Source organism: Cadophora gregata, assembly GCF_030347475.1.
Source record: "Cadophora gregata isolate MNR1 chromosome Unknown scaffold_3, whole genome shotgun sequence".
NCBI lineage: Eukaryota > Fungi > Ascomycota > Leotiomycetes > Helotiales > Ploettnerulaceae > Cadophora > Cadophora gregata.
This window is the reverse complement of record NW_026695926.1, coordinates 1,120,128-1,136,008: the sequence shown is the minus strand read 5'-3', so window position 1 is coordinate 1,136,008 and position 15,881 is coordinate 1,120,128. Positions and strand designations below refer to the sequence as shown.

General features: G+C 45.3%; 5 protein-coding genes across 5 annotated transcripts; 2 read left to right on the top strand and 3 right to left on the bottom strand.

Annotated features, from left to right (window-relative positions):
* The first annotated feature begins 2,576 nt into the window (after nucleotides 1-2,576).
* ONS95_008916 (uncharacterized protein) lies at nucleotides 2,577-4,251 on the top strand. Its single transcript, XM_058502479.1, has 2 exons — nucleotides 2,577-3,187; nucleotides 3,235-4,251. Exons 1-2 carry the CDS (start codon nucleotides 2,707-2,709, stop codon nucleotides 4,188-4,190), a joined length of 1,437 nt encoding a protein of 478 aa, XP_058361408.1. The 5' UTR covers nucleotides 2,577-2,706; the 3' UTR covers nucleotides 4,191-4,251.
* A 42-nt stretch (nucleotides 4,252-4,293) lies between these two features.
* On the bottom strand, nucleotides 4,294-6,592 carry ONS95_008915 (uncharacterized protein; the record flags this gene model as incomplete). The annotated part of the gene is made up of 3 exons (XM_058502478.1): nucleotides 4,294-5,970; nucleotides 6,021-6,493; nucleotides 6,541-6,592. 3 exons carry the CDS (start codon nucleotides 6,590-6,592, stop codon nucleotides 4,294-4,296), a joined length of 2,202 nt encoding a protein of 733 aa, XP_058361407.1.
* A 601-nt stretch (nucleotides 6,593-7,193) lies between these two features.
* ONS95_008914 (uncharacterized protein) lies at nucleotides 7,194-9,387 on the top strand. Its single transcript, XM_058502477.1, has 3 exons — nucleotides 7,194-7,222; nucleotides 7,268-7,964; nucleotides 8,024-9,387. The coding sequence occupies exons 2-3, from the start codon at nucleotides 7,713-7,715 to the stop codon at nucleotides 9,239-9,241; spliced, it is 1,470 nt and encodes a 489-aa protein (XP_058361406.1). The 5' UTR covers nucleotides 7,194-7,222; nucleotides 7,268-7,712; the 3' UTR covers nucleotides 9,242-9,387.
* Nucleotides 9,388-9,886: 499 nt separating this feature from the next.
* ONS95_008913 (uncharacterized protein) lies at nucleotides 9,887-14,037 on the bottom strand. The gene is made up of 10 exons (XM_058502476.1): nucleotides 13,803-14,037; nucleotides 13,668-13,754; nucleotides 13,308-13,612; nucleotides 13,138-13,261; nucleotides 12,712-13,091; nucleotides 11,577-12,665; nucleotides 11,420-11,525; nucleotides 10,973-11,364; nucleotides 10,335-10,920; nucleotides 9,887-10,286 (listed from the first exon to the last, which is right to left on the bottom strand). Exons 1-10 carry the CDS (start codon nucleotides 13,957-13,959, stop codon nucleotides 10,174-10,176), a joined length of 3,339 nt encoding a protein of 1,112 aa, XP_058361405.1. The 5' UTR covers nucleotides 13,960-14,037; the 3' UTR covers nucleotides 9,887-10,173.
* Nucleotides 14,038-14,649: 612 nt separating this feature from the next.
* ONS95_008912 (uncharacterized protein) lies at nucleotides 14,650-15,875 on the bottom strand (the record flags this gene model as incomplete). Its single annotated transcript, XM_058502475.1, has 2 exons — nucleotides 14,650-15,245; nucleotides 15,293-15,875. 2 exons carry the CDS (start codon nucleotides 15,873-15,875, stop codon nucleotides 14,650-14,652), a joined length of 1,179 nt encoding a protein of 392 aa, XP_058361404.1.
* Nucleotides 15,876-15,881: the final 6 nt, after the last annotated feature.

Genomic DNA, 15,881 nt, shown 5'->3' with positions numbered 1-15,881 from the left:
TCGACAGATAAAACGCCGGGGTTATTATAACCTTTACTGATTCCTAAGAAGCCTTAGCGCGATATTAGTATAGATTTTATAGAGCTACTAAAGGATCGACACAGCTATAACTACGTAATAGTAGTTATAGACTGTTTTATAAAGCAATCGATTTCTATTACTTATAATAGACGAATAAACGCTAAGTAAATAGCTATATTATTTATAAAATATATCTATTGATACTATAGCGCCCCGGATACGATTATAAGCGATAGAAGCTCTTAATTCGTTTCTAAATATTAGTAAGAGCTATATCGCTTATTAGGAACTAAATTAAAGCTTTCTATAGTGTATTACCCGTAAACTAACAGTTAAACAGAGAACTATAATTACTACTTAAAATAGCGACTACAAGCGTTCTTAAATCACTATTAAGATAACTAGTCTGAAATACTACTCTTATTAGACTACACGTAGTTAATATTACCGCACGCTAGCCTAGGGTAGCTAAGTCCTTTTAAAGTACTTAATAGCTATAAGCCTAAGATATCCTTTAATTAAGAGTAATTATCTAGTGAAGCCGCTAATAATATCAGAAAAAACGATATAGCCGCTATAACTAGATCTAAGACTCTATTAAAGTCCTTAAATTCAGACGCTAATAATAACGCTAGCTTAAATAATTGTTAAGTGTTAAGGTCAACTACTTGATACTTAAGTAAGGAATATTAAAGCAAATAAGTATCTAGACTAGATTCTACGCTAAGTGGTACTAGTTATACGCTAGTACAAGAGCTAAAGGGTAGCTCTACCGTGTAAAAGAGTAACTAAAGTATAAGGGGAAATAGCTCTACACTATATAACGGGAGCGATATTAAGTTACCGGATTCTATATAAGCGTCAATTCCACACTAAAACACGGCAATTCCCGCGTTAATTCTAGGACCCGGATCTAACGACGAACCTCGCTTAGCTCTACTACTATTCGACACTAATACGCAGCGTACTAGAGATAATAACACAGTTACGTAATATAAATATACTTAAAGGAGTAACGTAATAAATACCTTATAGTATATATATAACGTAATAGAGCGTGCGAAAGTATATATAGATAAAGCGTAAGCCTCTTAAAGAGAGTATATAAATCGTTCGAGATAAGATATCGATTTTACTATAGGAGATCACGTGTAGTTATATATAGAAAACCTTAAGTTAATATAGCCTTTAAAAAAGCTAGACTTTATTAAGCGAGGTCCTTATAAGGTTATACGATAAGTAGGCTACGCTTATAAGTTAGAATTACCTCCTTCGATAAAAATCTACTTTATTATTAACTCCTCTCGATTACGAAAAGCGTATAAGTGAGCTGATAACGAATCAAATATTACTAACGCTATAGATAACGTAGAATATAACGAAGATGAATACGAGCTAGTTCGTATACTAGCTTATCGTTATTATAACGATATAATATAATATTAAGTGGAGTAGAGAGACTACCCCCTTAATAACATGTAGTACGACGTAAATAGCTTCGGTAATTTAGCTAAAGCTATATACGACTATTATAAAATCAACAGCGGAAGACCTCTTAGCCAATTAAAGCTCGCCTTTAATACTCTATTATAAAACGATGATTTTACTTTTATAAGTAATAATCTTATAAGCGAATCAGAGGCTAAAGATTAGCTAGAATAGCTTATTATAGCTATAACTCTAGTCGACGATTTAACTAATATTAATAAACTAGAGCCTAGATTCCCTGCTTTATAGCTTACGCTGTAATAAGCTTTAGAAGCTAGCGAATTAGCTTCCTTATTACCGGCGTATTTGCTTTACCTTACTAAGCCTATAGCTTGATTCTTCGCTAAACTAGACGGCGTAGTAAACCCCTTTTATTAGGTATTTAATAAAAAGCTCTTAACGCTAGACGCTTATAAGTCGAATTATAAGCTATAAGGCTTAAAACCTGATAAAGAGTGTATTATAACTTATATACGAGCTTAGAACTGAAAACTTGTTGAAATCGCCTGTATTATAATACAAATAGAAAAGGCTTAGCGAAAAGCTAACTCTAATAAGGAATAAGCGGTCCAGGAATATCTAGTGAATATATACTATTTGTAGTTATAATACTGCTAGTGTTAAAAAAGTACTTTGTTTTATCTGCTTATTAGTTTAGTTTTATACCTCTTTTTACTTACTTTTAATCTCTAATATATAATAATCACTTCTACTTTGTTTTTTTAATCGTTTTATTACGCTTTTAGGCTTATAACTCGATTTTTTCAAAGGGGGGGGTAATATAAAGGTAGTAGTAACTACTTCTTTACTATACCTGATTAGGAAGAGTTTAGAGCTCGGCAAAGCTTAGTAAGACTTAGTAGAGCTCAGTTAACTCTGAAGGGGTTTACTGATAGTTACCTACTTAGTTATACGTAAAGGGAAATAGCTCTACGCTACTATAGGAGTTTACGTTAAGTTTTACGTTAAGTGTAATTAGGCCTAATCGGGAATAGCCCGGGGAATTTGTCTATATAGGCTCGAGCGCCCTCCACGGAATCGAGGGCTCCTTAGCTTGATATTCGCGCTAATAGAGAGGTTATCACCTGATCCGTGGTTATTTCGCTCACGTGCTAGCTAACGCTAAACCGTGCTATTACACTCCGCTGGTGATATTTTCAAAGCCCCTTCTGGCTTTCTTCAATATGCGAACAAGGCATGTGTGCAATCCTGCTACAATCCTCTGTTCGCAGTATTCATTCCAGATGCTGGCATGGCAGGGTCCTGTTTGAGTTTGTACTTTCTCACCTCACTCATTCCAACACGGCCGGCTTCTGCAGTGTTTCGCAGAACTATTGTCTCGGGTCGTTGTTTCCTCTCAGTTCTCTTCATACCTTTTTTGCACTCGGGACTAGCAACTACTTCCTATATAATCAAAATGTATTGATGAACAGGATGTTCTTTCCCAAAGTTTCGTTTGTGTCAAGAAATGATGGGTATAGACGAGCTTTCAAACATTGCTATACGACCCCATGTCATCACAGTATCATTAACATGTCGGACATGTTTGGGGACCAAAATCCTCATGACTTTCTCACACCAAATTCATCTCCAGAACAGGCCAGGGCAGCAAAGACCCAGGAACAGCCCTGGCCTTTGCCACTCTCCAGAGAAAAATCCATTTCCCTTCTACAACGAAGTACCAATCCTTTCACTTCCACTTCTTCTCACAGCTAACTCCTTCAGCACTTGATCTCCTTCCAGGGCAAACATCCTCGATACACGACAGTCCAACCGTATTCATCAGCATCAATCTTGGCCACAGCGCCACGACCCTCGACCCCCACGATGTCCTTGAGGTGGGAGTGGCTGTTCTTGATAACCGCAACATCGCATCAACAACTCCCAAGCAAAAGGGCTTCCCCATTCGAACGCACGATTTCATGATCACATGCGTCAGAGGATGTATCGAGATATCAACACCATTCGCATTCGGCCCTTGCACCAAAATATCCCCCAAAAAGCTCGATGCACTCTTCCAGCGCATCGCTTCCGGCCTACAGCATGAGAAGCCACTATATCAAACGCACGGCGCGAAGATTGTTTTGCCGGGAAAGAATATTGCTGGTACTTTGCGACTGATGGACATGGTGGTTCCAGACTTTTGGAAGGATGCCAAGATTGACGGGATCGTGGACCTGGATGTTCTTACTGAACAGCGATGCTTCTTTAGCTTGCTGGAAGAGCTTGATATCCGTCCGGAGTTTGGAGATAGGTGCTTGTTCTGTCCTGGGAATGACGCGAACTATGCGCTCAGAGCTGTCCTTCTCTATACTTGCTACACTGTGGAAGATGGGAGAGGAAGTCTGACTCGACAAGTCGAAGAGAATCTGGAGCTTGTCACCTCGGTTTCGTTGGAGGGTATCCCGAATGGCCCTGTATTGTCATGTTCCCATGGCGTGAAAAATAATGCCATTACAGCTGTGGGTGAGTGGCGCAGAAACAGGGACCAGAAGGTACTGGAGAAACAGAGCTCTAGAAAGACGTGGCACTCTCAATGTGATGGCACTGGCTATTTCGAAACACTGTTGCGAAGATTAAAGCCTATACATCTCGCCAACGAGGTAGAGAGAGAGGGTTGGTGGGTTTCTTTGACATATCATTGGGACGGGAGGCATTGGAGTGGGAATTTGTACGATTGACCTCCCACATCGATGAGGCATGGCTTTGTTCTCAAATCCTTCTTAGCCGAAGTTCAAGTAAGATATCATTAGATTAGATGATATCCTTTCGGTCTACTGCTTCTCATGTGTAAGGTGCAACACCAATTACAAGAGGCGCCACCAATGCCGCATACATCTCATCAGCCCCATCCACCAACTTGACATTCTTCATCAAGCCCTCGAACCCATCACCTCCAATAGCACCAACCGGTGCCTCAATAGCCATCGGCAGATTCCACACAAAGCTATTAGAGTAAATACCAATCACAATCGTAAACTCGTGCACAGTCTCCTTCCTGCTCCCCTCCGGCGTGACAGCCAGATACGTGGCGTTATTTATACCGATCACTTTCACATCTGTCCAGGTGCCCACGGGGAGAGTGTAGTTGAGGATGTACGGAGTACCCCCAGTGATGAGCATCACATTGTCGATACTTCCGTTCCCGGCTTTGAGCGTTGATGCTGAACCTGAGAAGAGAGTTCCTGGTGTTGAGGAAGTGGGCTTGATAGAGAATGAGAGGGTGTAGTTCTTCCCTTTGGAAGTTAATGGTGTGGAAACCTCACATCCACTCTTCAGCGTCAAGACTGAACTCTTCGCGCTGCATTTGTTGTTCAATGTACCATCGTATCCATTTCCAGACTTGTCCTTTACGGTCTTGGAGTTCGAGCTTGAGAAATCGTACGATAAGATCGTCTTACTTTTAGAAGCAATCTTCCGATCCAGATTCTGGCCTGGGATCGCAGCATGCAATTTCTCGAAGATGGAATAGTACTCATCCATCAATAGATCACCACCCCACTGCTTGTCTCCCAGCGCAGGAAGACCGTCGCGAAGAGAATAATACGCTTCAATGACCGAGGTACTGTTTGGACCCATATCATTCCAGAGCGCCGGCATTTGTCCCAGCACATACGGACTATCTCGAGGCGGATTGTTCGTGGCGTTGGTCTTATCGAAGATATATGGAGCCGTTGGACCACCATCCGGCGCGCCATGGAAAATTCTCGTGATATTCAAGCTCTGAGGGTACGACCCTGACCATTTGCCTACCATGTAGAACTGGTCATCCGAGTTGAGTACCGAGTAGTTGTTCTGGATGTAATCGAAGTACGGATTGTCTTCAAAGAACTCCCAGTGCTGGATCGAGACGTCGGTGTTAACCTCCGAGCCGTCTGCTGCTGCGCCGGGACGGAATGTCCCCCAGATTCGGACGTTTTTGTTGTATTTTGAATGGATATAGTCGTGCATCGTATTGATATATAAATTGTACTCGGCGACTTCTGAACTAGAATACTCATCTGCGCCGAGATGGACGGTCTTACTGTGGAACCATGGCATGAATGTATCCCAGATCGTCTTCATTGTTGGGATAGTCTCTGGGTTAGAGATATTCAACATGGTGAAATCGGTGCTGAGTGCAAGCTGCGGTTTCCATTGGGTGATCACTAGAGCGTGACCAGGGGCTTCTATTTCTGGGACGATGGTCACGCCTCTGCTTGCGCATTTTTGCTGCATGTTCTCGAAGTCGGAACGGTAATAGGACTCGTTGGCGCGCTTGTTGAGTCCTGCAACAGCAGGGTCATCGGAGTTCAGGCGGAATGCGGAGTAGTAGTCGAGCTTTTCCTGGTAGGTGAGATCGGGGTTAAGGTTCATGCTGTCGCTGAGATGGAGGTGGAGTGTGTTTTGCTTAAAGAACGAAAGATACGAGCACATCTCGATGATGAAATCGGGTGGGTAATAATGTCTCCCGACATCAAGCTGAAGAGTTGTGAGCTTCCATAAACCATCACACAAAGTCGAACACTTACGACTACCCCTCGAATGCCCCATCCTGGCGAATCAGTTGCACTTCCTAAACTCAATCTTTCACTCAATATACCCTGCTGTAAAATAGATCTCGTTCCCCACCAAACACCTAGCGGACTGGCTCCAGTGATGACAATTCCTTGCGAGGTCACCTCGATCGAATACCCTTCAGAAGTCGGTCTACCAGCCACATCCAAAAATTGACTGGCATTTCCGACCGTCAAGAAGAGGGAGTTCTTGAGCGCAGATTTGCCCGTGCTGACGGAGACTTTCAGAGCCAAGGATGAAAGCAAGTCATCGCTGAAAGTGGACGCAAAGTCTTTGAGAGTGGGGGGAATAAGAGTCTCGCCCTGGTCATTGATGGTATTCTGGTACTTGGAGTCGACGACGATAGATTTCAATTGCTTGAGTGAGAATGATCCCCTTGACTTAGCCACTTCAAAGGGCACGGTAGGGATGCCGACCCATCGCGCAGCTAGAAGATGTTAGCCGTGATTGAGGAACAGAAAGCGGGAAACTAACAGATCTGCAGCGGAAGCAAGGCACTCGCCGCTGTTAAGAGAGAGATCCTCATTGCTGTTTTATTGTTTTCCCTGGTTGGATGTCCCAGCAAAAGGTGCGAATTAGATTCAGCTTATATCATTATGCTGCCGATTATTCCCATAGCAATAGCTAGAAGCCTGACTGAACTCTACATTATAATTATTAAACGTAGGAGAAGTAACGTTGCCATAATCCCTGGTCCGCAACTGGTGACGATGATCGCTGTAAAGGTAGATCCGAAAGTGGGGAAAGTCGATACGGGACATCAGACGAACACGACGTGCCCGATAGTGAAGCTAAATCATAGCTCGAAAACAGTGATAAGAATTCCAAGACATAGAAAAAGTGGTTCAATGAGCTCCTTTCTCAGCTGCCGTGAGGAAGCAGCACTTATTATGAAGCGAGGAAGTGGGTATCTTTGAGGGCAACGAGGATTTGTAAATCAGAAAGGGTTGCTCTGCGTCTGGAGAAATCTGCTGGAAAACCTTTGAGTGCCTGTATATTTCCCTTACAATCGCCAAAATAAAGCGAATTGCTTTCAGAGGCTTGACTGCCTCGAGACTGCCCACTTTCAGCGACTCGAAGGTGGGCAAAGATAACTCGACTGCGGGGTATCATTTCCGGGCCTTGCAGGTGGCTGATCCAGATACGGAGGGGCCAGGTACGTAGCTCCAAAGCACGCATGGGAATGCTGACAAAAAACAAGATCACCTACCTAATGTTCGATGTACCGAATGTTACATTCTCTGTTTAAGTGCAACATAATGGCTTTCGAATTGTGGATAGGTATGAGCTGAAATTTAAAAGGCTGTGGAGATGTCGGAAGAATCATGGAACCGGATTTCCACTTCATCCAAAGGGGCTCCGGAGTCCACCTCTATTTCTTATGCCTTCAACGTCGATTTGCGATCCCAGCATTTCTTGGCTCAGTCTTTCTTGCCTACAACAACCATTCGCAAGACTAGCACACTACACAGAACAATTGCGGTTTGCTCTGCGGCCTCTAGTCCTGCCGGACACGCCAAGCTTCCAATCATGTGATCGAAGTGGGGACCATTTCCCGAAAGGTCTGACTTCATCCGAATACCGCCCCCCTCGCAGCACTGAAGGGCAGTACGGTAATCGTCTCCAGAACTCTTGCGCTCTCAAAAATGGCAGAGACTTTAAGTTCACGAGTTGACTGGTATTCTTTTTCGCACCCATGGAACGCAGAGGATGAGAACCTCACGACGGAGCAAACCGACGAGTTGTACATGTTCCAGAAACAGGAGGGTCTAAGGCTTGAGAAAGAGCAACGTCGTCAAGCATTCGAAGAGTCGATCCTGCTACAGAGGAGGAAGTTTGAAGCTGAGGAGCGTTTGATCCATTCGGATATTATATATCCTTTTATGTACAAACTCTGGGTGGGACTTTCAATTTAATTCTGTGCTGAGCACGACAGTACTGACGAGGCGAGACATAGGATGAGGGAGTTGAAGCAGCTCGACGTGATACGATCCCTGCATATACCTTCACAAATTTCCGCCAACTTCCAGTTGAGTTACAACAGAGGATATGGTCTATGACAGCTCGGAGCGAACCACCAAAGCTCCGTAAAATCTTGTCAATGCGTTACGATGTATCCCATACTAATGAGGCTTATGCCTTCAAGGGCGCAGCATCCACAGGGTCAAGTCGAATCGTGCGGGAGAACAACATGTGGGCGTTTGAGAAGACCCCGGTCACTCTTCGGGTATGTCGAGATTCACGCATGGTTGCCCAACGCATACACACGTGCATGAGATTCTGTGGAACTCGGCAACATGCACAGGAATCCGAAGCGTATTTCAACACCTTATACGACAATTTCTACTTCGCCGAATACCCTTGGAACGAATACAAAATCTTGATCGATATCTTGATCACACAGAACACCACTCGTCCTCTCCAACCTAGAGTCCAGCGAGATGTGGACAGGTTCTTCAAGATCCAGCACATGACCGTCGATTTTCATATATTTGCAGGCGTGCCTGCCAGTGTCTGGGCGGCCTTTCCGAAGCTGGTCAGGCTTACGATTGGCATATACCCATACGATGTGATCAATAACCGAGAGGCGATACCGGATAGAGACCTTGGATTTGTGAAGCCCCAGAAAGGCTCTAAATACGGAAAGCGTGCGGATTGGGTTTTAGCAGCTGCTTCTGAAGCTCTGAGGGCTGTTGGCAAAGAGCATCGCCATTGGAAAATGCCTGAACTGGAAGTGCTTGTCCGTCAGACTGGTGATGAAATTGACGATCATGTTGAGGAGCAATGGACGGAAGACTTGGAAGAATATAAACAAGCGGTTGCGTTGGAGGACTCTACTGAACAAGACACGGAAAATCATGACGGCTCAAATATTTCAGAAAACCAGGACATTAACCAAGATATCAGCGACGAGGGAGAGGAAGACGACGATTCGGCTAGGCTCGAGCAAGCAGATGCACGTATGAAGCAGACTATCTCCCAGAAAGAAGTCAGCCAACTGAAGCACGAATACCATCCAAGTAGAAAGATTGTTACTAGAGAGTTTAGATATGGACCCTGCGAGACGTGGGGAGACCGAGATATGGAGAGTTGGGTTTCAGATAGTGAAACAGAATGTGGAGGATCCTACCCTAATCGTCCCTTTGTCTACAGTCATGTTCTTGGAGAATCTTGATATTTAGATGTAACCCTTTGGTTACGGAGATCTGGAGGGTGTATCATTTGGACTTTCATCAGAACAGATTCCGTCATTGATCTCCCATACGGTAGAATAAAAAAGTCTCATTTAGCTATCGCAACGGCAAATGTGGTGAATTGCACAACTTCGAACCGAATTAGGAGTTTCCACAATCTTTTCTGCAGACTCACATGACTAGGCGTCCAAATCGCGTTGAGGGGCAACTGGGCTTCCCTATGATTTTTGACCACCAAGACCCAATACAATCATTACCAAAGGCTCACCTTTGGGAAGAAGGGTAGCTAGGGTGTGTTGGATCAGTAGCTCTTAACAAGTTTTACATCAGTGTTAACACGTGGGATCAATTCAAAGTCCAGGTTGGCTTGGTGATCACATCTAATAGCACACGCAGTCTTTCTATGCCTATTACGCAACACCTCCAGGCTTTGACGCAAATCCGCCAGCTGGTACCAACATATTTAGAGCTGTCCTTCGAGAATCATGGTCCCAATTCAACCGTCCAGATTTCGCTGGAGTTGTGAGCTGCAGGTGTTGCGGAGTTTACGACTGCCAATGGGAGAGTGGTTCAGATTTATTTTCGTTGCAAAATTTGTCAACACGGAATCACACTATTTCCTGACCATGAGATGATGTTTATATTGACGTCATTCCATCTTTTGGTTCATAATGTTGCAATAATGTATCGACTGTCTCTTGTAAGAGAATTCGCAACCCTTTGCCGATATGCTCTAAGTATCTTTTTCTGTCATTCTATGGGCTGAAGGTTACCAGTTTTCGTGTCTCATCAATCGTTTCAGCCTCATTCGTTTCTCATTTGATCCATGTCAGCCTTCTCGTCAGCTGGCTCCCAAGTTCTTCTTTACTCTCCGCCACTGTATTGATCTCTTCATCCAGAACTAGATCCGAATCTACACAAATGACCGCAAGAATCTGGCCATTAGCCTTCCAGAGCTGTTCTTCGCAAGCTCTTCCTGTCCAGCAGCAGAATCGAAGGGTTTATTCTGCTCCTTCAGCATTTCAACTGTAGCTGTTAGTAGAACCCGAAGCGGCATACAGGGCATATTCATACCATTCTTCATGGTTTTCTCCCTCATGGTTCGAATCATGTTCGTCGCCGCATCATCAAATCCCGCGATATCTCGACTCTCAAAGTCCTCTCTCAACGGATTCAATCCTCCACTGTCCGCCCTCCCAGTCCGATACAAGGCATGAAATAGATGCGACAATTGAGCGAATGGTCCAACATCCACCATTGCGCAATACTCCCGGGGTTCTTTCTCCACCGCCGCTCTCGCCTCTTGATCTCCTAACCTCGCAGCTTGCACATGTGCACCAGCCAGAACCTCCATCTGCTCCATACAATACGTCAGCAGCAACATAGCTGCGAAGCAAATTGGCCAAAACGATTTATCTCGGCTGCGCATAGTTTTCTCGAGCTGCGATAGGACTCTGGTCATCATGAGACGGCTGATGTGGTATGATAGTGCTTTTGTTTGGCGGTTGAGGATGCGTGAGGAGTATAGCTGATCTGCAGGGGATTCAATCTGAAGATGCGAGAGGATACGGGTTGCCGAAGAGGGGGTGAAGATAACGGGGCGATTTACAGATCGGATCGTGGCGACTAATTTGAAGCAATCATGGATGAGTTTATTTTTCTGTTTGGTGTCAGAGACTTAATGAAGTCAAAAGCACAGTGGGGTTGCTTACAGCAGGCATTGCATGATAGAAGCTGTACAAAATATCGAATACCATGCTTGTCATGTTCGAGCTATTGTGTCCGAGGATCTGCTCAGGAAATAATGGGTTCTGTATGATGTCGTCGATCTTTCTCAGTGCTTCATCGCCAAGTTTCCCGCAATCGAGATCAAGGATTCCGACGGGTAGCGATTCAACGCCGAGTGGTTGTCCATGTCGATCATGATAGGTCTGCTGAGACGAGCCTTCTGGAATAGGAACGAAATAGTTGACGGAGAGAGTGATACTGGAAGCGTCTGCCCAAGATGTGACGTCAACGTCGATGGTTTGTGAGGTGAAGCCACGAGTATTGGTCGAGATGTAGGAGCTGATGGCTTCGGGGGTGAAGTCTGATATGATCCATTCTACCAGCTGTCAGCTTGTCGTTGTTTTCTGATGGCAATTTTGGTTGTAACAAACCTGGAAACAGTATATCCGTGTAGGAATCAAAGGGTGCTCGGTTGCATCGCGGATATGGCTTTGTACCTTTCTTCTGGCATCTCTGGCAGGTGGATCCTTCGGAGCACTATAAATTATTACGGGAGTGTATTTTTACATTAATGGAGAGAGAGCTTACAGGCATTTTCATCACCCAGCAGTTCCAACATGCACCGACCTTTCTTACCTCCCTCGATTTCTTCAGCGTTGCTGGAGGTAGTGCACCCTTCCTGCCGCCGTGGGTGCGGGCTGGAGCGTGGGTGTCATTTGCATCATTAGTTACGAACGTGAAAGTTGTTGGACTTGAAGCCGTTGAGTTATTAGATTTCGACGATTCTGGTGTTTTGTTCTTGTAAAGAGTTCTCGGTGACGACGCAGATGGGGATGCGACTTGGCCGAAAGCTCGAGGCGATTTGGACGAAGACATCCGCTCGAAAATCGAGAATGGTCCCAGTGTACCATCCAGGGTGCTGACTGATGCTTGACTAGCTTCTTGATTTGGAGAAGTAGCAGTTTGTTCTACGGACTCGAAAGGATGAATCTCTCGACGTGGGGCTTGGTGCTCCTTCTCCCTGGTGGCTGTTGCCTTCATACATATCGTTGGGAGCTCTTTTAAACCAAATTTCTGTGCGAAGAACCCATTATAGACACTATCAGGAAGGAAGCATGCACCGAGACCCAGGAGGAACTCTTTCGTACCCTTCACTCCGAAGCTCTCCCATTCGTTGCTTCGCACCATCTTCCGCGTTTGCATAACCTGGCTATGATATTCTTCATATTTGAGAGTCATCACATCCTGGACCACAATGTCGGCTTTTGAAGACCAACAGAATACGCTTACCAGGGCTTTGTATGCACTAGATATTTTCGTTGCTTCTTCCTCGCTCCAAGGATTGGGATCCTCGTAGCTAGCTCTGATCGAGTAGGCGTCGGTGAGCATAGATTTAACGACGCCAAAGACCAGCAGTGCGTAGAAGCAAGCCAATTGAGCTGTCCCATCGAGTTTCGCTCTGCCGGAGCAAGCTTTTTCAAAGCTTCGGAGGAATGTCTCGACATCTTCTTTCAGATCGACAAGGACAAGTGTATTGGGTGTTGATCTCGTGGGGTCAAATGGAACTTTACCAAGCATGTCGCCAGAAGCAATCTGAGTGCAAAGTCTCTCCAGCAGATACAGTTCAGTGGACTGGCGAAGAAGTCGCTTCGCCAAGTTGAACAGCTCCCAAGAGGCCTGCCTGTTGTGTTAGCGATGCTCAACAAAAGTAGAATTTACTTGCTGGTTCTGATTTCGAGAAGTCATTCCCTAGTCTTATCAGGCTGAAAAGATTAAAGGCAGTCTTCGACATGTATGCGGTATCCATTGAAACAACTTGAAGTACGGCCCACGGCGCTTCGTAGTCGGCTAAGTGGAGCGTGGGAATTTCAGCATTTCCGTCATGCTCGATAAATGAGCTCCCCGAAAGACTCAGCGACTCTCGTCGGGCGGTGTCTTCCCAAGATGATTCTGAAAGCCGAGCAAAGTCATTTCTCGTCCGGACTAGGTGTATCATGCGTCTCCTCTTCTGATCAGACACTCGTGATTTCGTCAATGCGAAATTTATGATCTCCGTCCCTCCACTTCGGTACAACAATGTTCTTTGAGTCGAACGAGAAAAAGCTTGAATGATTAGAGAACTTCGATTAATATGATTCATAAGACTCACCAGGGCAGAATATCGCGGAAAAGTCGCGCAGGTGGCCTCTGAAGCACCCAAGCACTTTCCAATAATCTGTCTCGTTGTCGAAGCCCTGACTTGGACAATGCCTACACTGTTCGAGGAAATCACACTGCTCAGAATTAGCAAGATTTATTTCACTTCGGTATGCAACATACTTTCTTCTTCAATATCCTGCACCGTAGACAAGGATGTTTCTCGCTCTCGTTGGTCCGTAGGCGTTTCGTTCGAGCATTAGATGGGTCTGGCGAGTTTTCCGACGAGGCAGAGAAGACATGGAATCCATCATCCGAATATAGAAATTTCCTTTTCCTCGGAGACTTAAATCTTGCTGCATTTCCACCTTGTGCATGAGACAATGGGAGTTTGACGTCCAGCCAGCGTTGGAAATCATGTGGAGCGACCTTTTGGAAGTACGATTCTGGAGCACATCGGAGATACTCGATTGCAGCTGCTGACTTTCCTGAATATAGAAGTTAGATTCGCATGCAATGAAATAAAACTCTGAGGGTACCTACCAGCTTTGAAGATATGGTCTTCCAGTGATTGGACTTTATACCTCAGCACCTCGCAACGTTCTTCAATCGCGGGCGGCAGACGGCCATCTGAGGAAGTCAACAATCTAGAATGCTTTCAAAATCCACTAAACTTACCATATTCTATAAAGTCCTCAAGGATCACAATCTTTTGCTTCAATACAGCTTCGACTTCCTCATCGCTAGGCAGCCTTTCACCGACTGGTGGGGAATCTTTTGCCGAGATATGCGGGATCATAACTCTACTTGTGTTGATGGGTTCAAACACACTCATGCTTCTTCATCAGGGAGGTCCATCAGAGTCTTATGTACTTCAAGGCTGCTCCTGAGGACGACCGTACGTGGTGATGAGTCCACCGGCCGCGGCTGAGCAATTATCGGTGACCAGGATGCTTGGGGCGGCAGATTACTTTCCCTATTTCGGCGACCGATGCTCCGAGTATTAGTCATCGATAATCTCCCCGCAGCAACTCTCCCTTCTCTTGACGCCGGTGCTCAAGGCACATCAATTCCAGCCCCTAAATATATGGTGGAAGGAAACTCCTCGGTCGGGGTAGGCATGATATCGCAAAATTCGAATCTGAGAGATCTTGAAATTCTTGTTGAGCCTACATTGGAACAAGGTACAACGCTCCCCTTTGATATTTCGAGCAGTCTTTTGACTGATCCATTTAGACTTCATCAGACTCCGATGCAAAATCTCTTACAATTACTGCCATTACCTCGACGCATCCGAAGCGGTAAGTGCCGAAATACCAAAGATGCAAACAACAGTTCTAGTACGGTCTCGCTCGATTTCGCCAGACACCAACACCCTCATTACCTATGTCATCAAGCGGTCATGAGCCTAATCTAAAAGGCTACAAATGGCAAAAACAGAAAAGAGCCTAAAGTTGATTCAGACATAGGTACAGTAAACAGCGAGAGTGTTCCTGTGAAAATATCGCCAAGATTCAAAATTCAGCTATTTTTGATATCTTCCCAGCGGAGATAGCTCAGACGTTGCCTGTTGTATGTGCCTACTTCGGAGATCGAAAAACTCGGAGAATGGGATGCCAGCCAGATTACATGTTCGCCAGTGCTTCACGATCGACTCGAGCGACGACTGGGCTTGTTTCCAAGAATCCCCACTATCACTACCTGGACTGCTACTCGTGCTCCTTAATGGCGCGTTATTCCGGGCTAATTTCTTCGACTTCTCATATCCCGATTGTATTGTCATCCGAGCGATGGCAGAGAACCCCCCGCCTCTTCCGCGTGTCCTCGTAGGAGGGCTGGTAACATCGATTCCGAACAAAGGCGGCTCTATGGCCTTCCCTTCTTGTCTTCCCAATACAGATCCAAACTCGTGGAGGAGACCATCGGCATCGATGTGCTCGTGAAGATCCTCAGGGGTTGGGCAGCGTAAGTCAATACCGAGTCGCGGGTCTTGAAAGTGCTCGTGTATCTTCCCCATACTCACGGCATGAATGCCTTCAGGGTTATAAAGGGAAATCCATGCATCCCTGATGCAGTTGTAAGTGTTCGTTACTTTCTGGCGCCTAGTCTGATCTACAAGGTCTGGATGTGAGTTAGATGTGCGCTTTCAAATCTCAACGGGGGTTCACCTCTGAAGTCTGACGGCAGATTTACGTTATCTTCAACTGGAAACCCCTTGGGATCATACTTTATGATAACGCGCACGGACATGCTCTGGAATATATCGTGCCAGTTGAATACTAATGCAATGAACATCCAGTCGATCGGCTTCTTCCTTTCTAACCTGGCTGCGCCTTTGCTGAACTCAGCCGTATTGCACGCTGTCCATTTCTTCTGGACGACTCTCGCAAATTCCAGAAACTGCTCGTTTATTGGACATTCGTACTCCCAGCAGGCGATTGCGAGTTCGAGAAGCTGTGTGAACCCTTGGTCTCGATTATCGATTGCGAGCTCCGGGGTTTTATCTTCACTGTCGCCGGGGATAGTGCTGATGATCAATCGTAAAGCGCTCTCTGTTACCCCACCTCCCGGTACTATACGTGACCTCGAGGATTGAGAAACTCCCAGTCTGTCGTTGAGAATATGAGATCCCAATTTTCGAGAATAGTCGTGGATATTGCTCGTATGGACAAACCATCGCCATTTGACATCTTTAGCAAGATCATGGTAAAGTTGGATTTCGTGTCGAAAGCTCTTACTTGAGCCGAACATTGTTCA

Bases quoted from the DNA above. Each gene is read 5' to 3' on its own strand.
- ONS95_008913 (XM_058502476.1), bottom strand. From the start codon at position 13,959: ATGAGTGTGTTTGAACCCATCAACACAAGTAGAGTTATGATCCCGCAT. The intron at 13,262-13,307 runs GTATGTTGCATA...AATTCTGAGCAG, and splicing joins GCAGGATATTGAAGAAGAAA to TGTGATTTCCTCGAACAGTG. The intron at 10,287-10,334 runs GTATGAATATGC...TAACAGCTACAG, and splicing joins GGAGAAAACCATGAAGAATG to TTGAAATGCTGAAGGAGCAG.
- ONS95_008914 (XM_058502477.1), top strand. From the start codon at position 7,713: ATGGCAGAGACTTTAAGTTCACGAGTTGACTGGTATTCTTTTTCGCAC. The intron at 7,965-8,023 runs GTGGGACTTTCA...GGCGAGACATAG, and splicing joins CTTTTATGTACAAACTCTGG to GATGAGGGAGTTGAAGCAGC.
- ONS95_008916 (XM_058502479.1), top strand. From the start codon at position 2,707: ATGTGTGCAATCCTGCTACAATCCTCTGTTCGCAGTATTCATTCCAGA. The intron at 3,188-3,234 runs GTACCAATCCTT...TAACTCCTTCAG, and splicing joins CATTTCCCTTCTACAACGAA to CACTTGATCTCCTTCCAGGG.